General features: G+C 43.4%; 1 protein-coding gene across 1 annotated transcript in view; it reads left to right on the top strand.

Annotated features, from left to right (window-relative positions):
- LOC130708315 (V-type proton ATPase subunit B-like) overlaps nt 1-26,677 on the top strand; it is a 186,505-nt gene that overhangs the window by 12,134 nt on the left and 147,694 nt on the right. The window contains exons 3-4 of the mRNA XM_057547637.1: nt 12,534-12,702; nt 17,483-17,806. Of these exons, the coding sequence (XP_057403620.1) occupies nt 12,544-12,702; nt 17,483-17,806 (483 nt within the window). The 5' untranslated portion in view covers nt 12,534-12,543. The remainder of the gene's footprint in view (nt 1-12,533; nt 12,703-17,482; nt 17,807-26,677) is intronic.

Below are 26,677 nucleotides of genomic sequence, written 5' to 3'. Positions count from 1 at the left end.
AAGCTGGGGAGTATATACAGAATCACTGTAAACGGCACAGACACATCAGTAACTTCCTGCTAAAACAGCATTTGAAAGACTTCTATGTCTATTTTTACAAAGATGAGTGGGCTGAGACATACATTTGGCTACTTGAAAAGAAACAAAGAGAAGGCACGTTTAAATCTGATTACGATGCAATTGACAAAGTAACGTGGTTACTGCGGTGACATGCAACACTTTCCGATAATAAAGAGAATTCTGACTGGTAACATTTTACCAGGACATACCAAATTTTAGGAACTCCATATAATCTGTAGAATACCTGTATCATTTGGCATACAATGTAACCTAAGAAGATTTATTGCTTATTTGACAACACTTCCCGTGTAATTCAACATACCAAGTCAACCGAATTAGTTAATATCTCTCTTTGGGATGTTTCAGGGGCCCTTTGAAGCACCCCAAAGTTAGCTAGGGCTCAAAGGAACTTCATTATAATTTGATTTGGGAAGTTTTGTCCGAAAAATAAGAAAAGGGTTTAAAACAGTCAGATAGGATCACATGTCACTGGGAAACAATAGTTATTCAGTTAGCCAAAGTAACAATAAAGGATTTCAAAGGCAAGTACAGAACAGATCTCTTAAAAGGTAGAAAAACTTAAAATCTGGTATCAAAGGCAGTCCAAAATCTTAAGAAACCTTGTCTTCTTAACAGAGAGAAAAGTGAAATTCAAGTTTTGCACCAGCTTACTTTTAAAATTTATTTACTCAATTAAACTTATTTTAAACTTAGTCAATCCTGACCACGTACAGAACTCTTTTTTTCAGGGTCCACGTTCCATAAACCTTCTGTCACTTATTTTAGCACAATTCTGACTTTCAAGTGGTCAAATATCTGGAGAGACTAATTTTAGATAGACCTTCCTAAAAGATAAGTATTTTAAAAAGTTCACCTAAAGCTCTTATTTCATTTGCATTTTCTTTCCTTAAAAGTTTCTTCACATCAGGTTATTTCCTTGCTGACAAATTTGCAATAGATATAACAAGATTTTATTTAGCTTATATTAAACCTAGGCACAATAAAAGTATTATACTTAATGTTGATGACTCGGACAGCATGTCTATATTAATTAGATCAACAAACGAACGTTAGTACCAGGTCTAATTAATACTGACTATTTCCCAGTTCACATGAACCTGAAGCTCATTTAGCTCAATTTCTCTTGTATTTAGAATAGTTTGGTTTGTAAGTGCTCACTTTTCTTTAAGCCAATTAAATAGAGCTCATCCACAAATCAACCTCAGCAATGTTATCCAAAGACAAAGACACATACGAGGACACAAACATACAGAGACGTCATAGTTGTCATTTCCAAATTTCAGCAGGGAGTCAGGTACAGCCACGTGAAACCCCTCAGTTTACAAAAAGAGGTTGGATTCAAATTAGGTTTCTGACAGATGGAAAAAATCAAACTCACTTGTCTAGATGGCTGAATTTTTACAGAAAAGACACTTAGGTTTTTTATTTATCCTTGATAAGTCAATTTCTAAATTACTTTACCCTCTTTTAAAATGATGCATTTTAAAAAGATGGCAGAGATGAGGGTTCCGGAGAAGACCAGAAAGGACGTTTGCATCTCAAAGATACAGGCAAGTTTTTCCTAGGATGACTTTGTTTCCCCTTTGTTTAATATTTACAAGCCTCTTAAGATAAACAGGGAGGGTTTGGGGAGTGGTATCTATTGGAGAGTCAATCAACTCGTTCCCCACTGTCAAAGTTCCCTGGGGCTCCTGTGGGGAAATTAGAATGGGGCGCCTCAAGTCCAAGGGCGTCGCCTGGCCTCTCATAGGTTATCAGCACAAGGGAAATTGCCCTGCTGTGGAAGTGGCTCCCGGTCCAAATTGGGTGGCCTGTGGAGTCTTAGATGGTGATACTAAATCCGGCTCCTGTGCTCTGGGGGTTAACACAGAAACTTCTATTTGATCCCCGTGGGTAGGGGAAACAGGAGGTGGTGAATATGATGGCGGCATGGGGGGAGGGTGGGCAGTTGGAACAACTGCCGGTGCAGCTTGCTGTTTTGCAAAACACTTGTAACTGCGAGATCCTATAAAAGTTGAGTGAGCCATTCAGGGGCTACCGCCCTTCTGATCCTATATTTTGGGTCCGCACCCTATTACAATAGTATATCATGTGTTTCTTAGTCATAGGCTCAGGGCTATGTTTCACCCATTTATCTAATATAGGCCCCAAAGGGCTCTCCTTCAGGGTAGATGGAGTATTTCCCATTGTGTACACCAAAACGCAAAAGACGCAAGCAAACTCTGGCATCAGTGCACACCAAACCAAGACCAAAACCAACGAACCAGTTCCCAAATCGGTTCTGAGGGGGTGTAGTGGTGTAGAGAGCAGCCGTCTGGTCCAGAAGCCCACAGGCAGCTAGGAGGAGCTGTGTTAGTGCAAAGGCTCCGGGACACATAGTCCACTCTCAGCCCAGAAGGAGCAGCCAGGGGGAACCAGTGGGAGGGCTTGACTAACTGACCTTTGTGCCTGCTATAAAGCTTATTGTTTAGCTCTTCGCCAGTAAAATATGGAGGGTTTGTACGTGGCTGCATAAATGGGTCTACGAATGATGGACAAGTGTGGTATTTGTTGCCTCCGGAGTGTGAAGAGACCTAAGTAAGACGAGTTGGGCTTGCTATAGTGTGTTGGGGGGCTGAATAGTTAACAGCTGAGGTTTAGCTGCAAGAGGAATTTCCTGGCTTTTAGAGGATCAGTTAATGCCCAGAAATGTAATAGTTGTGGAGAGCCCTTGAATTTTCTGTGGGGCAGTAGCCCACCTGGATGTTATAGATGGGTCACCAACCATGTTAGGGCCTCGTGCACCAATCTCCTGAGGGGCTCTGGATTAGAACATCAGTATAGTGCCAGACGGTGCAAGGGGACACCAGGTCTTGCCAGCAAAGACTGTGGGCAATAGCTGGGCTGTTAAGATAGCCAGTAGGCCGACAGGTTAGAACATACTGGGTGCCTTCTGCAGTAAAAGTAGGCTGCAGCTGGGACTCCTCAATAACTGGTACTGAATAGAACATAATAGCTAGATTGTCACAGCAAAGTAACTCCCTGGAGCCCTTTGGATATCCTTAATTAACTGGACAGTGTTGGAAATGGGAGCCTTAATAGTGGGGATCAGCATTGATATTTCCGTAGTTGCTTATAAGGCGCCACTCATTAATAGCAGGCTTTAATAGCAGCCAAATGGGGGAATTGAAAAGGAGAAATGGTGTGTTTAATGACTTCTTCTTGTCATAAATTTTGAATTTTGGGCTGCAATCCCACAGCCCCCTGTCATACATGTTATTGGGGGATATTTGCTGTCTTAGGTGGCAGTCTTATGGGCTCCCAATATTCAGCTTCCACCAGGAAGACCAGGGATTTGGGTTTGTTCCAAATGGCGTTGCGGTACATCAAGGCATCCATAGCTGTAACGGGAAAGGGTAGGGCCAAAGGGGCTACCACCACTACAAGATTTTTAATAAAGATTGTTTCAGTAGTGACATTCAATGGAAGCTGAATGCTTTCCACTCCCCTGACTATTATGCGTTGTAATCTAACGTGTGGCCCTTGCTTATAATTGAAGGGTTTCCCAGGAAGCACTGTAATTTGAGCTCCAGTTGTCAATGAGAGCCATAAGAAAAGTTGTTTATGTGTGTCCCAAGGATAATTAGAGAAGTATATGGGCAGTTGTCCCAGAGGAGGGCCACGCTCCAGGGATCTGCCAGGTCCCTAAGGCAGAGGCCTTGGCAGAGGTCAGGGTACAGGATTCGGAGAGGTGACAGCTGCCCATCACTCCAGTCTGCTGAAGAGTCTGTAACGCCTGAGCAAAAATTTCTACCTTGTGCTTGGGCTGTCCCAAGGTTACGTCATTAGGGACCCCGATCTCCAGAGCTGCCAATACAGGGAGGTCTGTTAGTCATCCCATGAAGGATGGAGCTGTGTGAAGCACCACCCCTTGGTGGAGACCAGTAAGGGTCCCAGAAATCCCTCTCTCCCTTAAGGGTCCTCTGTTGGGTTCCTGGCCGATGGGGCAGCGGGGCCCATGTGCCTTTACTGGCAAGCGAGATTTGGGGCTTCAGAAAAATTATCTTTCTCATATCTAGCTACAACATGGATGCAGTCCAATGCCTGTTGTACTGTATCTGACGTTTCTTTGAATTGTAACAGCATGGCTTTATAATTAGGGGGAACACAGTTCTCCCCCTTCCCTTGGAGAAATTTTTTCTGGAAAAATTTGCATTTCTATCATGGTATAGTTACATGTCTCTGTTTCTTGTTCATGCTGGTCATCCGATGTTTTGGTGCAGTGGATGGTGACAGGGAATACCTGGAAGGGAGTTTTCCTCTTCCCTGACTCATATGCTGCCACTTCCCGTTTAGGGTGTCCCAGTCAGCCTCGGTGGGGTCAAGGGATGATTTGCAACAGCAGCAAGAATTGCAGCAACATAGGAGGCACTTACCTCAGCGGCATTTGCCCGCTCGGGGTGCCATGATGCCCCTGGTAGAGCTGCCTCTGTCATGGGTTAGGGCTGTGTGGGGAACTCATGGATGTATGTTTGGGGTATAGGACGGTTTGGGGTAATAGTAAAGCTGTGTAGAGACTGTGTATGTGTGATCTGGGGAGAGATGAGGGGCCTGAGTGCCTTTATGAGTGTACGGTTGGTGTAGCACGGTGCGGCTGGGTGGTGGGGCTGGTTCTGGGTGTTTTGAGGCTCTGTGTGCAGGCATTTGAGAAGAGGTAAGGGTATGCTTTTTAATGTTTTGTGTGTTGGATCTGTGTGTATTCAGAGTATAGGGGTTATACATATGCTCATCCTGTAGGGTAAGAGTTTAGGGAGTGTATTTTTGGTGTGGAGGAATTTGCAGAGACTGGGGTTGTCAGTGTAAATTGGGGTTGCTAGCTGTGTGTGTATAATCAGGGGATGTGACAGAGGCTGTTTATAGTATCTCAAGAGGGAGATGGGTGTATGTTTGTATTGGGGGTGTGAGTTCATCATGTGTTGTGGGGGGAGTATTTAGGAGAAGGTTGGAAACATTGTGTCTCTCTGATGGTATTTTGTGTTTGTCTCAGCTTCTGAGGCATTTGTACATACGTGGATGTTCACAGCTGTGGGGGGACTGTATGTGTTCTATTTGGATTTTGAGGGTTGTGTCTTATATTAAGAAGTATGTGAGTTTGGTTTGAATGTATTTGGCTATTGTTGAAGGGTTTGTGTGTTTGCATTGGGGGGTTATATGGGGTTGGGTGGATTTTTGTGGGATATGAGGATTTAGGTGTTTGATTATCGGGGGCCGTTGGGGGTGTGTTTTTGTATTCAAGACTGTGGCTGTGATTGTATTGGGGTTTGTAGTGCATGTATACTGGAGCAGGAGGGTTCTGGGCACACAGGCATCTGCTTATAGGTAGGGAGTGTGTGTGTTTGAGGATGTTTGGAGCTCTGTGGGGCTGTGTGATGGTGGCACAGGCGACTGTGGGCAGGTGGAGTGTGTGTTGGGCTGGAAGGGAAACCCGAGGGCATGTTGGTGACTGTGAGGCGCCCATGTGAACTCCCACGTGGACTGACCTTTGTTCCTTCTGATCTTCTATGGCTTGTACCCATCCTGATCTTCTGTGGCAGCTACTCCCCTGGAATGGTCAGCAATACTCTGCTCATTCTTAGCCAGATGAGTCAGGAAATGTCACTTCCTCTGGCAGCTGGATGTGTCTCTTGCAAGTGAGTGGTCCTGGAGTCCAGGGTGCAGGACTGGTGGACAGATGCAGAGTGAGGCTGATTCCCATTCCCCCATGAGCCCTCTCCTCAGTGAGGTGGCCAGGAGGTCAGGGCTGTATCTCCAGAGGGTCAGACATGACCAGTCCTCTCTAGAATGTGCTGGAGGGGCCAACTCATTGAACGGACCCTGCCAAGAGATAAACAGACCCCGAGGACAATTCCTAAGGGAGAAGTCTATACCTACCCATCTTCCACTTTCTCCTTTGGATGGCCTCTACCACAAGGTAAAAGCTAAGCCCCCTCACACGGCCCTTCTTGGCCTGGTCTTACTGACCGGCCAGTCTCTCCCCACATCCTGGCTCACTCTGGGCCCTCTGGTGATACCAGCATGAGACCCCCTGCATGTCAGTTCTCACCTCCTTGCCTTGGCCCATGCTGCCCTTGCTGTTTTTCCTGCTCTTCCTCCCCCAAGGCCGTGAGTCACCTTCTCCACGTGGGAAGGATCCACTGAAAATGCAAATTTGGGTAATTACTGCATCACCTGAGTCTCTAGCACGTGCCAGGCACTATGATGCTTGCCAAATCCATAAAAACCCCACAAAGCGGATGTGCTATTAGTTGCACTTTGCAGGTGATGAAGCTGAGGTTCAGAGGTGAGCAACCATGACCAAGTACCCTGTATGTACCAGAATATCAATCAGACTGGTCAACGTATCCAATAAAGCCAAACATTAGTCTGATCAGGACGCCTAGATACCAGGCTGTAAAGGCGCAAAATATGTCCCAGCAAGAGAAGGAGCAGTGCCAAGTACCCCAGCAAAGAAGCAGAGTTCATATCCTGCTTTCTTAATCAAAATAGCTGCAGATCAACCCACAGTTTCCTACTCTGTTAATAGGAGGAAAATACCAATGTGTGTTGTCCTATAAAACTACCTTAAAATAATATGTATGATCCCGAGTGCTTTGGTAATGACCCCAAATCATCATCATGAAGTTGGGATACTTCTTAAAACACTGCAAGTCTTACACACTGGCATATAGAATCTGTAAAGTCAGTTCTTTGGGTAATGATGGTAGATAGAAGTGGCCCAGAAGGACAGAAGACAGAAAAGAGAGCAGAAACTATTTGTCCAGAGGTGACAATGGGTCATAGCCAAGGTTCAAGCATTACTAGGGAGGTGGTGAAAATAGTAATGGGCATAGAGTGTAATAAGTCAAGGATATCTAATGTAGTTTCCAATGAAAGTTTGTGAAAGACATATAACTAAAAAGATAATAGGCTGGGAGGTGAAATAGTACAAAACATTTGATATATTTTTTACAAGGATAAAAGAAGATAGAAATGAACATTAAAGAAGTAGGTCAGGGGCTTCCCTGGTGGCGCAGTGGTTGAGAATCTGCCTGCTAATGCAGGGGACACGGGTTCGAGCCCTGGTCTGGGAAGATCCCACATGCCACGGAGCAGCTGGGCCCGTGAGCCACAATTGCTGAGCCTGCGCGTCTGGAGCCTGTGCCCCGCGATGGGAGGGGCCGCGATAGAGAAAGGCCCGCGCACCGCGATGAAGAGCGGTCCCCGCACCGCGATGAAGAGTGGCCCCCGCTTGCCGCAACTGGAGAAAGCCCTCGCACGAACCGAAGACCCAACACAGCCAAAAATAGATAAATAAATAAATAAATAAATAAATAAATAAATAAATAAATAAATAAAAAAGAAAAGAAAATCCTTTAAAAAAAAAAAAAAAAAAGAAGTAGGTCAAATAGAAAAACTGTAAGATGGTAATAACCTCACAATATGATGAGGCAACTTAGATTTATTTTGTTTAAATAAATTGGTAGCCTATATTTAGAGTAGTTTTAAGTTTAAAGAGAATTTGAGCAGAGTATAGAGTTCCCATACACCCCCTCACATCTATTCCCCAAACCAAAGTTTCCCCTATTATTAACGTCTTGCAATAGTGTGGGGCATTTTTTACAAGTGATGAGCCAAAGTTCATACATTCCTATTAACTAATATCCATAGTTTACATTACAGTTTACTCTGTTGCATATCCTATGGGTTTTGACGAATGTATGACAAGCATTGACCATTACAGTATCATACAGAATAGTTTAAGTGCCCTACCTTTTCCAGGATGTCATATAGCTGAAATCATACAGTATGTTTCCATTTCAGTTTGGCCTCTTTCATTTAGCAATATGTGTTTAGGGTTCCTCCATGTCTCTTCCATTTAGTACTCTTATAGCTCAAGCTGCCATAACATAATACTATAGGCTTGGTGACTTTAACAACTCACAGTTCTAGAGGCTTGGAAGTCTAAGATCACGGTGCTGGCCAATTCAGTGCCTGGTGAGGGCTCTCTTCCTGGCTTGCAGACAACTGTCTGTTCACTGTGTCCTCACATGGTGGAGAGAGACAGAAAAAACTCTCTGGTTTCCTCTTACAGGGGCACTAATAGAGCCTAATCCTCATGACATCATTTAATCTAATTACCTGCCCAAGGCCTCATCTCCAAATACCATCACTTTGTTAGAGCTTGAATATATGAATTTTGGGGGGACAGAATTCAGTTGATAGCCTCATTCTTCTAACAGTATAAAATATGACGAATAAAGAAAGCTCATCATTAAATTATCTCTTTTCTAGAGTTTCTGTCCCCATGTAGTTATCAACTCCTGGGTAAGATAGCCTAGGAAAGCAAAATTTTAAAAAACACATGAACAAGTTTTTTTGAATCTCAAAATGATTTGAAGGCAAGAAACAGTGTTTGAGAGAAAATTGGGGAACCTTACTTGCATAAGAAAAGGTGAGATTCCTGTTCAGAGTTGAATGCCATTTTGGAGCCAGTCAAGCCAGGCTGAGGAAGCACATTCTAAGCGGAAGCAATAAAAATTGTGTGCAAAGAGCCAGGCTTGTTCTAGAAGTTAAACAAGCCCCACTGTGAATGTGGAAGAGTGAATGAAGGGGTGAGAAGCAGGATAGGTGAATGGGTACTAGGTTACAGAGGCCTATGAGTACAGATGGGCATATGCATGTAAGAACACTACTCATGGTAGGGAAAGAACCACCTGGATGTATCAGAAGGAACAAGTTCTTAACACTCACAAAGGGAAAAAAAAAAAAAGAAAGCCTGGTCTTCCCAGCTAGAATGGAAAACTGTTTAATACATGAGTATTCAGAATAGTTTTCAATCCTGAAATGTGGGGAAAAACTTAACATGGTCTAAACATTACTTGGGTTCCACCTAAAAAGCTTAAAAGCAAGACTCAGAAGGATAAAATTATTTTTAAGTAATTTAACTGCATCCCAGAACAAAGTTCAAGAATATGTACAGAGGGCTTCCCTGGTGGCGCAGTGGTTGAGAATCTGCCTGCCAATGCAGGGGACACGGGTTCGAGCCCTGGTCTGGGAAGATCCCACATGCCGCGGAGCAACTGGGCCCGTGAGCCACAATTACTGAGCCTGCGCGTCTGGAGCCTGTGCTCCGCAACAAGAGAGGCCGCGATAGTGAGAGTCCCGCGCACCGCGATGAAGAGTGGCCCCCGCTTGCCGCAACTGGAGAAAGCCCTCGCACAGAAACGAAGACCCAACACAGCCATAAATAAATAAAAATAAATAAATTAAAAAAAAAAACAAAACAAAACACAGAGGCCCCCCATCACTGCTCATGAAACCATTGTTTAAAAAAAGAAAAAAAAAAGAATATGTACAGAAACACTAAAATATTTAGCACCAGAAAAGGAAAATCTACAGTGACTGTCATCCAATAAAAAAATTACCAGATATATCAAGAAGCAGGAATATAGAACCACAATGAAGGGAAAAAAAAACCTAATTAAAACTGACCCAGAAAGAGAAAAATTAAAGCATTAGTAGACAACAAGACTAAAGTAGATATTATAGTTATATTTCATATTTTCAAGAAGCTACAGGAGGGATTGGACATGTAAAGGAAGGTATTTTTAAAAAAGCAAATCAAAATTTTAGAGATTAAAACTAAAATAGCTGAGATTAAAAGTACATTGGATAGAATTAACAGTAGATTAGACATTGCAGAAAAGAATTGGTTAACTGAACAAAAAGCAATATACATTATTCAACATAAACACACAAAGAAAAGAAAAAAAACTTTAAAAAGATATGAATATCAAGAGAATGGGAAGTCAAGTCATAGATGGGGAGAAAAAATTTGTAAAAGACAAATCAGATAAAGGATTGGTATGAAGATATACAAAGAACACTTACTGCTTACCACTAAAAAAAGAGGACAACCTGATTAAAAGTGGACAAAAAATCTAAACTGACACCTCAGTAAAGAAGATATAAAATATCAAATAGGCATATGAAAAGATGCTCAACACCTTATGTGTTTGGAGAACTGCAAATTAAAACAACAATGAGAAACCACTATGCAGCTATGAAGAGGACAAAAATTCAGAACACTGACAACACCAAATGCTGGTGAGGATGCAGAGCAATAGGAACTCTCATGATTGCTGTAGGGAATGCAAAATGGTACAGACTCTTTGGAAGACAGTTTGGCAGTTTAATAAGAGAGTAAATATACATTTACCATAAAATGCAGCAATCAAGCTCTTTGGTATATACCCCAAAGAGCTGAAAATTTACGTCCATACAAAAGCCTGCACATGAATGATTGTGGCAGCTTTGTTCATAATTGCCAAAAATTAGAGGCAACCAAGGTGCCCTTCCATAGATGGATGGATTAAAAACAAACAAACAAACAAACAAAAACCTGTTCCACATTCATACAATGGAATATTATTCAGCAATAAAAGGAAATAAACTACCCATGAAAAGACATGGAGGAACTTAAATGCATATTACTAGGTGAAATAAACCAATCTGAAAGGGCTACGTACTGTATAATTCTTAACTATATGATATTTTAGAAGGCAAAGCTATGGAGACCGTAAAAAGATCAGTGGTTGTTGGGGGTTTGGGAGGAGGAAGGGAAGAGTAGGTTGAATAGGTGGAACACAGGGGATTCTTAGGTCAGTAAAAGTATTCTGTGTGATATTACAGTGGTGGATACATGTTGTATTAGTCAGAATTCTCCAAAGAAGCAGAACCTATGGAATACATGCATGTGTTTGTAACAGGGAATTAGCTCTTATGATAATGGAAGCTGAGAAATCCCACAGTCTGCCATCTGTAAGCTGGAGACCCCAGAAAGCTAGTGATATAATTCAATCCTAGTCCAATGGCCTGAGAACCAGGGGAGGTGGTGATATAAATTCCAGTCTGAGGTCAGGAGAAGATGAAATATCTCACCTCACACCATGAGGCAGGAAAAAGGGGCAAATTCTTCCTTCCCCCAGCTCTTGTTCTATTCAAGCCCTCAACAGACTGGATGATGTCCACCCACATTGGGGGGGGGGGCAATCAACTTTACTGAGTCCACCAATTTCAATGCTAATTTCACCTGGAAATTCCCTCACAAAATATACCCAGAAATAATTGTTAATCTGGGTCCCCCATAGCCAGTTAAGTTGACACATGAAACTAATCATCACAAGTCGACCCTGTGTCAACATGACACCCATCTGCATCTCCTCAAATCTTACTTAATCCCCAAATAAGACAATAACAAGGTCTTAATTCCACTTAATATGATACAACAATTCTGAGTCCAATCAAAATACACTAATCCTATCCCCAGAAGAGGAGGTAAATAAATCCTTGTGATATAACTTAAAGTACTATAATGTAAAATTAAGAGTACTTACATATTATGATATAAAATCAATACAACTCATGTTACATAATAAGGGAATATGAGAGAGAAAAAACAAATACACACTTAACACAAATATATTCATAGCAAAAAAAAATGGTGTACTCATGACAATTACAGTCCTCGTTTCTGTAAGTGATCAGTTATAGCTGGTCTTTGTAACTACTTTCTTCTACCCATTCTGTATTCTTTCTATCTTCAGCAAGCACCTCAGCAGATCGTGGTTCTTCCCTGGTGGGTGACCAAATCCTTCCTTCTTGAATAGTCTGGGTCATTAGTAGCCCTGCCTAGACTGGGTGGTTGTAGTTTTCCACTGAGCTTAATCAAAGAACATGGTAGGGCTTCCCTGGTGGCGCAGTGGTTGAGAATCTGCCTGCCAATGCAGGGGACACGGGTTCGAGCCCTGGTCTGGGAAGATCCCACATGCCACGGAGCAGCTGGGCCCGTGAGCCACAACTGCTGAGCCTGCGCGTCTGGAGCCTGTGCCCCGCAACGGGAGGGGCCGCGATAGTGAAAGGCCCGCGCACCGCGATGAAGAGCGGTCCCCGCACCGCGATGAAGAGTGGCCCCCACTTGCCGCAACTAGAGAAAGCCCTCGCACGAACCGAAGACCCAACACAGCCAAAAATAAATAAATAAATAAAAATAAAGTAGCTACAAAGAACATGGTAATACTAAGGGATGCCTTAAGCGATCTACTATATCCAGATACACTTTTCCTTACTTCCGTGGGGAACAGTAGTCCGCAAGTAGTATCCTTGTATCAACAAACACTTTACTTTCCTTCTTTGTCTGTTGATTCAGAGGCATGAGGAGCCCAAGGTAGCTGGGTGTTAGTCTTAACTCCCAGTTCTTTGGAATCATTGCTGTGTCTCCTGGTAGAAGCATTTTCCCCTTTGGAACTAAGACCAGCAGAGCATAAGGTCACAGGAACAAAAAGCAAAAATTTGATAGTGGGTCACTAGGGATAATACTGAAGAGTTGAAAATAACTATTCTCATTTTTGTCCCTTCAAATTCCTGGACCCGAGAATCCTGGCTATGGAAGAAAGAGGACCATATATTGGACTCCAATTCAGAGCATCTACAACCCTCTGGAGAACCTTGCCCTGGGACAAGCAGAGGTATTGTCACATAGCCAGCCCTGTAACTGAGTCTTCAGAAGGCCATTCCACCATTCTATCAAGCCTGCTGCTTCAGGTAAGACTAGTGAATTCCAAGGGCCCATTGCCTCACTTCATCTGCTGTGAAATGTATTCCTTGATCTTGAGCAATGCTTGTAGAATCCCATGACAATGATAAGTCATTCTGTAAGATCATGGATGGTAGTTACGCAGAAGTGACGTATGCAGGAAAGGCAAATCTGTACCCAGAGCAAATGTCTATTCCAATAAGAACAAAATACTGCCCCTTGCACAATGAAAGCTGTCCAGTGTCATCAGTCTGCCACTGACTAGCTGGCTGATCACCCGGGGAATAACACCATATTGAGGGCCCACTGTTGGTCTCTGCTGCTGGTTGATTCTTTTTGATTGGGAATTCAGTAGTGGCTGTAGCCAGGTCAGCCTTGATGAGTGGAAGTCGATATTGCTGAGCCCATGCGTAACCTGCGTCCCTGTCACCATGGCCACTTTGTTGATGAGCCCATTGGGCAATGACAGGGGTGGCTGGGGAAAGAGGCTGACTGGTCTCCACGGAACAGGTCATCCTATCTACTTGAGAATTAAAATCCTCCTCTGCTGAGATCACCCTTTGATGATGAGCATTCACATGAGACACAAATATCTTCATGTTTTTCAACTACTCAGAGAAATCTGTTCACATACCTCTTCCCCAATTTTCTTTATGACCAACTTTCCAGTCATGCTTTTTTCAATTCCTGACCACCCAGCGTGTCTGACCATTTCTCCTTCCAAGTGTTTCTCCCTCAGCCAGGTGCATGGCCTCAAGTTCTGCCCACTGGGAGGATTTCTCTTCACCACTGTCCTTCAGAGATGTCTCAGAGAGGGGCTGAGGGCAGTAGCTATCCACTTTTGGGTAGTGCCTGCATATTGTGCAGAACCATTTGTAAACCAGGCCTGCCTGAGTCTCCCTCCGTCAATTAATAGTAGGGAAGTCCCCTTGACGTCATAGGTGCAGGCTGGGAGAGAAAAGGTAGTGTAGCAGAAGTGAGGACTGTGGGCCTTTGAGCTACTTCTTCATGAAACTTACTTGTGCCTTCAAGACCTGCTCTGGCCTGATCACATATATACCATATCCATTTGACGATGGAGTGCTGCTGTGCATGTCCTCTGTTATGGCTTGGTGGTTAAGATACCACTTAGTTCATGATGGGCAGCTCAGGTCACATGGTAACTTGATGGCCCAAGGTTAAGTGTTCAGTCTCTACAAAGTTCAGTAGCAGACCTCTTGTTTCTCAAAAGGAGACTAGTTACCAAAATGATGGAAGGGCCTTGCTCCACAGTTCTTAAGGCCTGTGCTTTGACTCACCTATGAGGGCCTTCAAAAGGCTCCAGACAGCATCCTAATTTGCCACAGACATGTCAACACCATTGTGTCTTCTGGATCTTATGGCCCAAGTGGCAAAGCAGCTTGCACTGCAGCCTGGACCTGTTACACAGCCTTCTCTTGTTCTGGGTTCCATCCTAAACTAGCAGCTTTTGGAGTCACTTCATTAAAAAGTCTGGAGTAACACATCCAGATGAGGAATATGTTGCCTCCAAAACCCAAAGAAATCACTAAGAGCTGTGCCTGTGCTTTGGTTGTAGGAGGTGTCAGAGACGACAACTTATCCTTCACCTTAGAAGGGATATCTTGACATGGCTCATACCACTGGGCCCCTAGAAATCTCACTGATGTAGGAGGCCATGGCATTTTGTCTTATCTATTTTCTGTCCTCTGACACATAAATACCTTACCAACAAATCTAGAGTAGTTGCTACTGCTTGTTCACTAGATCCAACCAGCATAGTGTCAGCAGTGTAATAGACCAGTGTGATATCTTATGGAAGGGAGAGTCAGGTGTATTTTCTAGCAAACTAAATAATGGCATCAGGCTGGAAAGTTGATATACTCATGAGGTAGGACAGTGAAGGTGTATTACTGGCCTTGCCAGCTGAAAGCAATCTGCTTCTGGTGGGCCTAATGGACAGGGATGGATAAAAAGGCATTTTCCAGACCAAATCCATATACGTACATACCATTTACCAGGGTGAGTGTTAACTTTCTCAAGCAATGAAACCACATCTGCAACAACAGCTACAATTGGAGTCACCACCTGGTTAAGATTATGATAATCTACCGTCATTCTCAAGATCCATCTCTCTTCTGCACAGGCCAGATAGGATGTTGTAGGAATCACCACCCCTGCCTCCTTCAAGTCCTTGATGCTGGCCGTAAACTCTGCAGTCCCTCCATGAATGTGGTATTAAATTTTATTTATTGTTTTCCTAGGTAGAGGCAGTTCTCCTGGCTTTTACTTCGTCTTTCCCATCATAATAACCCTCCCTCCACAGGTCAGGGAACAAATGTGGAGAATCTGCCAGCTGCTAAATATGTCTATACCAAGTATACATTCCAGAACTGGAGAAATAACCACATGATTGGTTTGGAGAACCATTGGGCCCATGGTGAGACAGAACTGAGCTAAAACTCCATTAGTCGCTTGACTTCCATAAGCTCTATGCTGACTTTTGGGCCCCTGCAATGTTTTAGGTCTCTTGGAATTAGTATCATTTCAAAGCCAGAGTCCGTTGTTCCCCAAACGGTCTAATAATTTCCTTTTCCCCAATGCACAGTTACTCTGGTAAAATGCCAAACATCATTCTGGGGAAGGCTGGGGCAAGAATTGACAGTATAAACTTTCAGAGTGCACTGGGGTCCTTCCTCAATGGGGCCCAGCCTCTCCTTCATTCCAGGGGTTCGGGATCCATAAACTGGCTCATGTCTAGGAATGTATTGAAGGGATGTGACTCTCTGTTTTTATGATTTAGGTTCGACTTTTATTCACTTGACCTAGAACTTTTCTGCTTATACAGATAAGTACAAATTTAGTAGGCTTCCTATCTATTTCACTTCTAGGAACACCATGATCAATTAATCAACACCATAAGTCAGCATGAGTCAGACTATTCTGATTGCTGCTTTGACTCTGCTGTACATTAAGGTAACCATGTCCACTTTGCCTTCAGTGGTTGAATATTGTCACTTGGCCCCTACCACCTCAGGATTCAATTACCCTCTTTGCATTTAGGTTTCCCAATGCAGTGACTGCATTTCCCACTGTGAGGTCTGATCTACAGAGAAAGCAACCATAGAGTATTCAAGGTGTCAACTGAAAAAAAATGCGCAACTTAAAAGTTGAAAATTATGTTGCATTTGGAACATAACTGAGGACTTAAGCCTGGGATACAGCCTCTCAGATAGCTCTGGGGACAGTTCCAAAGAGAAACAGAATATATAGGAGTTTTGCCAAAAAAAACCCAAGTAATCAAACATCAAAACTTTCCTGCTAATTAAAGGAAAACCAGACATCTCAAGTTAACGATTTTAACACTTTTCTATGTATGGGAAGATGTAAGAATCTGGGCTTAATAAAATTATTCCTTTGATATGCACCTAAACTATCTAGGGCCAGTATCCTGTTTTTCTACATCTTAAATCCCCTCAGGGTGCACTATCAGGGGTGGCTGCAGTGGCTGGTGGCTTGGTGGCTGCAAGATCCTTTGTTTACTGGTATGGCAGGTGACATTCTTTGTCCACAAAGGATATTGGGGATCCTCTCATAGATTTATTCCTCACAGTATTGATGGAAGGTAAAACTTCTGGAACCCCCCAGTCAGGTGAGCAGGTTTTAAGTGACAAATCTACTCTAACATTCCTCTATCCCTAAGCCTCTGAAGTTCTTCTCTAGCTTAAACTGAGGCAAGTCCAGCATTTCCAGTACTCATGGGGGGCCACCTTTTGGCCTATGTTTCAGCCAACCAACCAACAAAACTGCTAGAGCCCTTTCTAATTCCTCAAGCTGCAACAGTAAATGCAGAAGCCCTATTTAGTGAGCCCATACATTCAGCCTCATTCAACCTTATAAGGAATTCCTTCTTCCATTTTCCCACCCCTTTAGTACTTATTCCCACACATTTCCCAAGGTTTTGTCTGTGTAACTTAGAAAATGGAAGTCATTATTTTGGAATGTAATGCACTTCCTCATGAGTCACAGATTGTATCCCACCTTTAGGGACCTGCTGAGCTTGAGTCTAGTTAAAGGTCCAGAAGTAAGGTGGGGTGGTAGGGGTGGGTCCTGAGGAGACTAATAATTATGTTACATGACAATTGCGTCAGGGGAGGCTATGACCCTTTCCTCAGGCAATGCAGGGTTAATCCTCTCAGAAGGAGATGGAAAGGCTGATACCCTGTATGTAGAGAGGCCGCTTCCACTGGGGTTGAGGAAGCCATCTCTGCTGGGGCTGGGGAGGCCAATACCACTGGTGATAAAGGATTCATCACAGTTTAGGGGTTCAATATCCCCAGCTTCATCAGGATCTTCCCACGGGTCCCCATCCCAACTTATAAGATCCAGTTCTTTCCCAATCAATGCCCTCACATTGATTCAACAGTAGATGCCCTTCAAAACTGGGAGTTCAACTTGCATTGTAATTCAACCAGTTGCACGATGAGGTTCTGTGCTTGATTTCCAGCCCTGTAGCTACAGGAGACAGTGGTCTCCTTCAGGGCACATGGTCATTTATGTGGCACTTGAGCTGGGAGTTCAAATCACCAAGTTCATCCTTTTCTTTCAGTGACATACGAAGCAACAGAACAACATAATTATATACACTGGTTTTCCAAAAATGTTCAAAAGTATCATATACGTTCATCCCAGAGAAATTAAATTTTATGTCCATGCAAATATCTCTACATGATTGTTTCTAGCAGCTTTGTTTGTAATAGTCCCAAACTAGAAACAATAAAAATGTTTTAGGTCCCGGCTCGGGGAAGCGATCGCGGCCGCCGCCGCCGCCGCCGCCGCCGCCGCCGCCGCCGCCGCCGGACCGGCCGGAGTCGGGCCGGAGCCGCGTCCCCGCGGAGCAGGCCGGTGGGAGTGGGCGGCCGGCCTCGGCGGCGCCCCCGCGGCCTGCCCCGCGCTCGCCTCCGGGCCGCCGCGCCGCCGCTGCGATGGGGGCCGCCCGGGGCCGCGCCCCCGCCCAGTCCCGCCTGCCGCGTCGCCGCTGAGCGCATGGGCCGCACCGCGCCGCGCCGCTCTGGGAGCCGGTCCCGGGGCCCCGCCGCCGCCGCCGCCGCTCGGGTGAGTAGTGCGGCCGGGCGCGCATTCCTGAGGGGCGCGGGCCTGTGCGGCGCCCATTGTAGGCCGCGTAGGCCGGGCCAGGCGCGGGACCCGGAAGAGGGGCTTGGAGGGTGTGCGGGCTCCGAGGCTGTGCGGGCTTGGAGCGTGTGAGGAAGGTGTGTGGGTCCACTCTTGGGAGGTCGGGTGTGTCTAGGAAGGGATGCTAGCAGGTGATGCAGAAGGCAAGGTCTGTTGACTCTGGAGCCTATGGATGGGGAAGAGTGGGATTTGGTTCAGAAGGGGCAGCCACTTGCTGTAGGTGAGCTGAAGGGGGTGAGGAATACTCAGGATTCTGAGAAGGAATGGGGGCTCCTCCTGGAAGAGACCGGGGTGTGCAGCTGATGTGTTTGATTGGATGGTGCCGGGTGCAGTGCTGTGGTCTGTGGGCCTGGGGCATGTTCGGCCAGAGTGGGTGGGGTGCAGAGGGATCCTGGAGATAAGCAGGACAGTGGAGTGTCCCTTCCCCTCCCCCAGCAAAAAGTAGAAATGAGTGCGTATGAAACCCAGGGAGGGCACCCTCTGAGGCAGAGGTGCCTGAGTCTGGGTCTCTGCTGTGGTTTGGCTTGCTTGAGGGGCTTTACTCTTTCAGGTTGATGCCTCGCCCCCAAAACTCTCTCTTGGGTGTGTATCTTAGAATCTATCTCTGGCCTACATTTTGGAATTCAGTCGCTCATGAAACCAGAGCTGTATAGTCAGGACAGTGAAACTTCTAGCTCAGCCTCGAGGACAGAAGAGAAAAATACATTAGTACTCTGGGGATTTTTCTCAGCCCATCTCTAAGATAATTAATAAAGAGTTATTGTGCATCTCAGCCCCTCCTTTTTGCTTGTGCTTACGTTCTCTGCTGCTTCAGGAAGAATCTCAGATGTACTTGGACCAGGCCCTGTTTTGGAGAACATACACAGTCTAAACCTGACCTCCCAAGATAGCAGTATCTGGGTTTCAGTTTTAGGAACTTCTATTCAGGGACAAGGATGGGAAAGCATGCAAAATACAATGTTTCTGTTTGATTTTTCAGCAGGTATTGATGTTTCTTGGATTTATAGTTTCAGAAAAGCTAAGTGGATTTTTTGGGTTACATTAGTCATTGAGGATTTAGGTGGTGGGGGAACAGATTACATGTAAAACAGTAGTCCCAACCCTTCAAGACTTTAATTAATGGACAATTGGGAATGTGTCAGAATCACGCTCTATTGTTTCCACACTCCACATAAATCAAAAATTCAAAAGTTCTATTTGAGTAAAATAAATAAATATACACACACCTCTAGCACTGAGCTGGCTGCCATGGTACCCAGGGGGTGCGCCTAGGCAGTGACTGAAGGCGATTTTAAATGAGGTATCAGAGTTGTGCATTCTTTTTATGGAATCCCTTTATTGATGGTGGTTACAGGCTGTTGGCCAGATTCCGTGTTTGTGGGCGTTTGACTCTAACCTGAATTAATATAACTGCTTTATCTGTGGTATGTATGTGTGTGTACACTGAATGCTTGCTGTACTTCTCCGTGGGAACCCAGATATTTTGGTAATTGGAGCACATTTCAATAACAGCAGTAATTTGGAGAGATGTTTGTGTGCTTCCAGGGACACCAAAGGTCTTCTGTCATTTGACAGCCAAAAATAGATGTGAAGTTTAAGAAATGTTTCTTCTGGGCTATGAAAAAATCGTTTAAATGATTAGGGGGACGTGTTCACACACAAATGAAAAGTTAGTCTACCAAGACAGCACATTTTTATAATAAACGGCTAGATCTTGAATTTGCTGCTATTTCAGCACCTGTGAAGAGCTGACATTTGGCGTCTATGACAAGTGTTGTTTTCCTTAATGTTTATGAATTAGGTGTTTATTGGTGCCCATTAGTTGCAAGACCTTGTGTTAGATGCTGTGGGCCCTGCAGAAAATGTTTAAATCAGCCTGCTACAAATCATTTACATGGAAGAGATAAGCACTTTAAGAGATAAGTGACAGTGACTTGTCATTAGCCTCCTGTTAGAACGCAGTGACTTGGTTTTTTCTCAAGGCTAGTGAACTAGAATATCTCCATCCTTAAGGCTCAGAGCACCAGGTAAAGCAAAAGAATGAAAAAAAAAAAATGTTCTAGAATAAGTAAATGGTTAAACAAACCGTGGTACATTAATACTATGAAACACTACTTAACAGTAAAAAGGATTAACTACTGATACACGCAAGTACTTGGATGGATCTCAAAAAACATGCTGGGTGAAAAAAGCCAACATTTGAGGTTGGTGTTTGAAGGCCACATATTATATGAATACATTTATAGAGCATTCTCAAGATGACAAAGAAGGAGACAGACAAGTGGTTGCCAAGTTTTAGGGATGGTGCATGGGGGCCAGGGTGGGAGGAAGGTAAGTGTGACTATATATCAGGGTAACAGGAGGGAGGTCTTTGTGGTGATGGAACAGTTATGTATCTTGATCTTGGTGGTGGCAACACATGTGATAATGTGGCACACATATACCTTGTAGCAATGTCAATTTCCCAGCTTTGATAGTATCCTATTGTTACATAAAATGTAAGCAATTAGGAAAACCGGATGAAGATTACTTGGGGCTTTACTGTCCTATTTTTGCAACTTCCTGTCAGTTTATAATTATTTCAGAAGAAATCATTAAAAAAAGTAATATGTTCAAATAAGAAAAAGTCTATATAGAAGTGTTTTTTTGAGGGTGCTAAACTCTTCAAGACAACTTCAATTTTCAGGCAGTCATTTTATCATTTGTAACATAATAAGAGAAGCAAAAATTGTATTAGGGACTATATCTTGGGGAAAATTTAATGTAATTTTTGACACACTGTATTAGAAACATTCGTTTCTGCTGAATAATATTTGCTAACTTTTGAGATAGGTTAACCACAGGTAGATAAGTCTAGTAACCAATGAATAACATTAACAGAAAGGCAGTCTCTTAAGATACGTGATATCATGCTCTATGGAATTTTTCATTAATTTAGACAATTTTGTAGAGCTCCGATGTCAAGGTAAGTGACAAGTCCAAAGCTGCTGAAACCTAATGAGAATTACAAGAGGTTACATGGTAAATTGTGGCAAACCGATTCCAGCGGTCCCCAACTTTTTGGCACCAGGGACCAGTTTCGTGGAAGACAGTTTTTTCCACAGAAGCAGGGGGGATGGTTTAGGCAGTAATGTGAGCTACAGTGGCGGGCGTGATTCAGGTGGTAATGCAAGCAGTGTGGAGCAACGGATGAAGCTTCTCTCTCTCTCTCTCACCCACTGTTCACCTCCTGCTGTGCCCCCTGGTTCCTAACAGGCCTCGCACAGTGGGTTGGGGACCCCTGGATTAAGCGATGAAAATAAAGAATTACAGAGCTGGTATAGAATTGAAAGACTTCACAGTGACATATTGTTTGAGAGACTCTAAAGTGATTTCGTGGTGTTTCCAAGTTTGCTGGGGACTGGGGACCAGGCCCAACCCAGACTATTTGGCCCCTGTACCGTGATCTTCCCTGAGAGCCAGGCTCTGTTGCTTTCCTGCACACTCCCTGCTCTTTCCTCACAAGTTGTCTTCGTAGCACTGTGCAGCTTTAGCCAGATTTCAGGGCACAGAGAGCCTGCCTTGAACTGAGAGCATCTCTCCCACACATGCGCTTGAGGGCAGCCTGGGCTCTGCTCAGCTCTGAAGAGTCAGTCTTCAATGAACCCTATTACAGTTAAGGAGCTTCTCTGTAGCTTAAAATACTTGAGAAAGAGGAAAGAAAACGATTTTAGAAAGTATCTAATTGGAGCTATCCCAATCATATTTTTCATCAATGACTTTTGTGATTCCAGGCTTTTATAAGCGCAATGATTCTGACACATTTTTAGGGAGAAAAGAGAGTGTTCTTTCCTACTTTAGTTATACTCTTTCAGTCACTGTAGTTTCATATTATTGAATGTACAAGACCAAAAACATCCACATATTCATATTCGCATTTGGAAAGATGTGCTTTAAAAATGTTTTTTAAATGCATTCTCACTATCAAAGTCACAAGAATACCTTCTGCAATAGGGAGGAAAAGGTGACTGTTATTTCTCTGTAAAATCAAATATGATACAGACCAAGTGGTAGGCATTCAATGAACGTGGCCCCCGAGACCATGTGTGGTGGTGATAAAGCCCTGGGATAGGAGTGCTGGCCAGGTCCTTGGTCTCTGGGTGAGTTCTCTTCATCTGTTCCATTAGAGCACTGGTCCAGAGTCCTTTCAGCTTACGCATTCAATGATTCTGTCCCACTAGTTCTTAGGCAAAATAAAACAGAACAAAACAAAACAAAATCAATAAAAACCACTTAAAAAGTAAATGAGAAAACTCTGCCTGACCTAATGTGAAGGAGTCACTTACTGTTCCCTATTTTGAATGGTATCCTTGTAATACCTGTAAGTGCTTATCTATCTGGGTATTAAAATGTTTTCATAAGGACCTGCTGTACAGCACAGGGAAAACACTCAATATTTTGTAATAACTTATATGGGAAAAAATCTGCAAAAGAACATATATATGTATATGTGCATATATATATATATGTATGTATAACTGAATCACTTTGCTGTACACCTAAAACTAACACAACATTGTAAATCAACTATACTTCAATAAAATAAATAAATAAATTTTAAAAATTGTGTTTTCATGAGTAGATGCTCCATGAGCGAGCTGCTGGCAGGGGAAAATGCAATGTGCTGCATCCGTATGCTTTTTCTGTGCCAAGTATTATTTGAGGAAGGAAAAAAACCTGCAACAATTCTGCTTTTGCAACATGACTTGAATCACCAGAATGTCTAGAATTCCTGTGTTCTCAAGGTGCTATCTTTCAGTTAGCATGGAATTAAGGAGATGAGGGGAATGGAAGTCTAAAATTCAATCCTTAACTGTGAAATGCTTATTAATGGAGGTACATAAAGCTTAATATATTGGAAAGTGTGTGGACTCGGTCATTTAGTAAAAAATATTTGGGGCTTACTATGTGACAGGCACCGTGTGACTTGCGGTGGATGTGTAAGGCTTGGATGGTGTTCCCAGGAAGCTCAATATTTAGTGTGGCATCTTCACTCTAGTTCTGCCAAGAATTAACCATGTGAGCACTTTGGAGGCTGTTTCATCAACACTAAAAAGGAAAATGAGAGCACAGGGCCTGAGTCTCTCAGGGGTCCCTGTTTGCTTCTATGAACCTGCTGAGAGTAAGGAATGTATTCATGTGTCAATTGGAGGATAAACTGTTACGTTCTCTTCTTCTTTTGATGTATGTACATATGTATGTATGTGTTTATTATTTATTTATTTAACTGAAGCTTAGGATTCTTTTTTTAATTTGGTTCTTCAATTATACTCTAAATAGAGTTTGTTTACAATAGGCTGTTCCTTGACAGCTTTCCCAGAGGGAAGACATGAAAATACAACAATTAGGTGTATCAACTCATTCAGAATGACAATGAATGAAGGGAGCAGATTCCCCTTCTTGGTGTCCCTGGCAGCCAGTGTGAGGGCCTGAACCTTGGGCTCGGCCACTGGGATCCTGCAACCCAAGACTGAGAGTCAGGAACAAGTGGGGAAAAGATTAAGAAGCAGTCGGATTTTATTGTTGTGATTGCAGTTGTGGAGTTCTTGGGGGAGGGGGGCACCACAGCAGGCAGAAGCAAGGGCCTGTCCAGCTATATGGATGGGTCCAGGGCAGCTGAGCTAGAGCTCTTCAGTGGCAGAAGCAGTACTCTGGGTCACATCTTTCTTTTTTCTTTTTTTTGATTGGTATCATTTATTTTTGTTAATTAATTTTTATTGGAGTATAATTGATTTACAACGTTCTGTTACTTTCTGCTGTACAGCAAAGTGAATCAGTCATACATATACATGTATTCACTCTTTTTTAGATTCTATTCCCATACAGGTTATTACAGAGTATTGAGTAGAGTTCCCTGTGCTATACTGTAAGTTCTTATTGGTTATCTATTTTATATGTAGTAGTGTGTATATATACATCTTGACCATTTCTATGACACGTTGTTTTATAGGACCTGACTATTCTTCTGAACTAGTGACCACTTCCACTTTCACTTGTGAACCATTTAATGACCTGCTTACAAACCCTTTTCTTCCTGTCACTAAGTGGCGACTCAGATTACTTAGAGATGGTCTGACCCATAGGAGGGATGCGTCCACCAGCTGGCACAACAGTGGCTCCCTGAATTAAAGCTGATGCTGCCCCTGGCATCCTGGGCTCTGCTGATCACTAGGCAAGCTGGGAAAAAAGTGTTACGAGATGGGTGGGAGAAATCCTTTCTGATGATCAAAGGGATCTTGTGTCCTGCCTCCCTACATCTATATCTTATGAAAATTCAAGAGGCAACAACACCACATTGGCTGGGCTGTGAAGGTCTCAGTTCCTTCAGAAATGAAGGTCTGGATCATGTCACCAAGTGAAGACACCAATGAGCCTAGTGCTGGCTGAGAACAAGGTGACCATGGAGCAGAGTGGCTGAGGGACGTCACAGTATCACGAATGATGCAGAAGCACATGCCTACACATGTTTCCTTCCATGCTCCATAACTCATTTTCCTCCCCCATCCCTTTCCCTTGTCAGACCATTTTATATAGACCACTATAGTGATGGTTACATTCACCATTACTCTGTGGGTTTCTGATGATGTAGATGTGCCTGTGACCATCTGAGAGGAGGATTAGACAACATCCAGAGACCCTAGGATTGGGGCTGGATGCAGAGACTTGAGGTTTTCTGCCTTTGGTGAGTGGGTGGTACCCTTCCTTATCTGAAAGAGAATTGTGTTCAGCAAGACTTACAATTTCTGGAATTTGAAGTGTGTATGTTACTGACCAGGGTCCTTGGCCTCCTTAATCAATAGAAATTGATCAGAGACCAGACAAGTAATTCAGGCAAAGCTTTATTGGGACCCCTGCTGCAGCAGGGGGAGCGAGAACAAGCAACAGGTTCCCTTGCTCGCTTCCTGGGTGTGGGGGTGGGGGCAGCTGGTTCCTTATATGGGGGGAGGTAGTGGTGTGTCCCAGGGTTGGGCCGGAGGGGTGACTTAGGTGGTCTGCCCACCCCTTTGGTGGTGCTGAGTGCAGGGGGCATGCGCAGAACCCAGCCTTTGCTCCCGAACCCCGTTTTTGCTTCTAGCTCTTCAGAAGTGGCAGTTGGGCTTTTTTGGTCTTTCTGTATCTTTTGTCCAGAATTTGCCCCAACTGTGCATGCACGCAGTTATTTTTAGTCCCTTATAGTTTCTTTGCATTTTGTTGCTCTAAGAGACATTTGTCCAGGTGCAAGCACTGCAGCACTGCAGCAAAGGCTCCCAGGTCCCAGCCTGTTTCATGTACATGAATAGATGTAAATTTGGGAAACTGTGCTTGTTATTTTTCGACTGTCCAGCACCCACCCGCCCCTGACTCTGCGGAATTAACCCAGATGTGATTTCCTATTGAGAGGCAGTGTGTTTCCTGCTACTGTGGAAACCACTTCACCTGCAGATGAGAGTGGGGCTGTGACCTGCACTCTTGTGTTAAGCAGGTTGTTGTTCTTTTCTTCCACCCTTTTTCTTCTCCTTCTTCTTCTTATTATTTTGGGATAAGAACACAACGTAAGATCTATCCCCTTAGCAAATTTTTTTTTTTTTTCCCTTAGCAAATTTTTAAGAGCACGTACAGTGTTACTAACCAGAGGCACTATTCTGTACAGAAGATCTCTAGGACTTATTCATCTTGCATAACTGGAACTTTGTTCCCTTTAACTAACACCTTCTCTTTTCCCCCTCCCCTCAGCCCCTGCCAACCACCATTCTACTCTGTGCTTCTGTGATTTGACGATTTTAGATTCCTCACGTAAGTGGTATCATGTAGTATTTGTCCTTCTGTGTCTGACTTATTTCACTTAGCATAATTTTTCCACATTCATTCATGTTGTCACAAATGGCAGGATTTCCTTCTTTTTTAACACTGAATAATAGTCCATTATATATATCTCACATATCTTTTATCCATTCGTCTGTTGATGGACATTTAGGTTGCTTCCACATCTTGGCTATTGTGAATAATATTGTTGCAGTGAATGTAGGAGTGCAGAAATCTTAATGAGATCCTGATTTCAATTCCATTAACTATATACCCAGAAGTAGGGGAGGTTCCTCAAAAAAAACTAAAAATAAGAGGATTGTTAGCTCTTGGTTGGTCCTGAACAGGCAAAAATAAAGGGGGCAGCAGGGTCCAACCGAAAGGCAAATATGGTCCTGCCCCCTCACCCACTCCCACCCTTGATCCAGGGGTATTTGGTTTCTACTTATTTCCCAAGCCCAGTCCTTCAGCCTCTTATTGATTCTGTGAGCCCATAAGATGCTTTAATCAATTCTCCGTTTCTTAAGAAAAATTGTCCAATAATGTTGCTCCCAACAAAGAATTATGCTACTCCTTACTGTCAAAAGGAATTTTAGCATTTATAATTCAGAGTTTACTGAATTGCAGTATAGTGCAGGCCTTGTAGTTTCATTACGAAGGAAATCCTGGTTTACTCCATTAAAAATCTGTGACCTAAAATAGAAGTTGAGTCAGATTTTTATTGACTCAAGCAACAACGAAGAGTTCTGTTCTTGTGGAGTTTTGATAAATGCCTTAAGAAACTTAAGGATATCAAAGTGATTTAGAGAATTTCAGTAACCTTCCCAAAACATGTTCGTACATGCTATCCTTATTCTAAATTGAGAAATGTGTAATGCAGTTGTATTATTTTGTGTGTTGATATTAATAATACATAGAGGTTTTTTTTACTTTCTGATCATGAAACTCCACCCCTAGGGAATTCTGGCCTTT

Source organism: Balaenoptera acutorostrata, chromosome 6 (genome assembly GCF_949987535.1).
Source record: "Balaenoptera acutorostrata chromosome 6, mBalAcu1.1, whole genome shotgun sequence".
Classification (NCBI taxonomy): domain Eukaryota; kingdom Metazoa; phylum Chordata; class Mammalia; order Artiodactyla; family Balaenopteridae; genus Balaenoptera; species Balaenoptera acutorostrata.
Note: the sequence above shows the minus strand (reverse complement) of the source record. Positions and strands in the feature narration are given on the sequence as shown.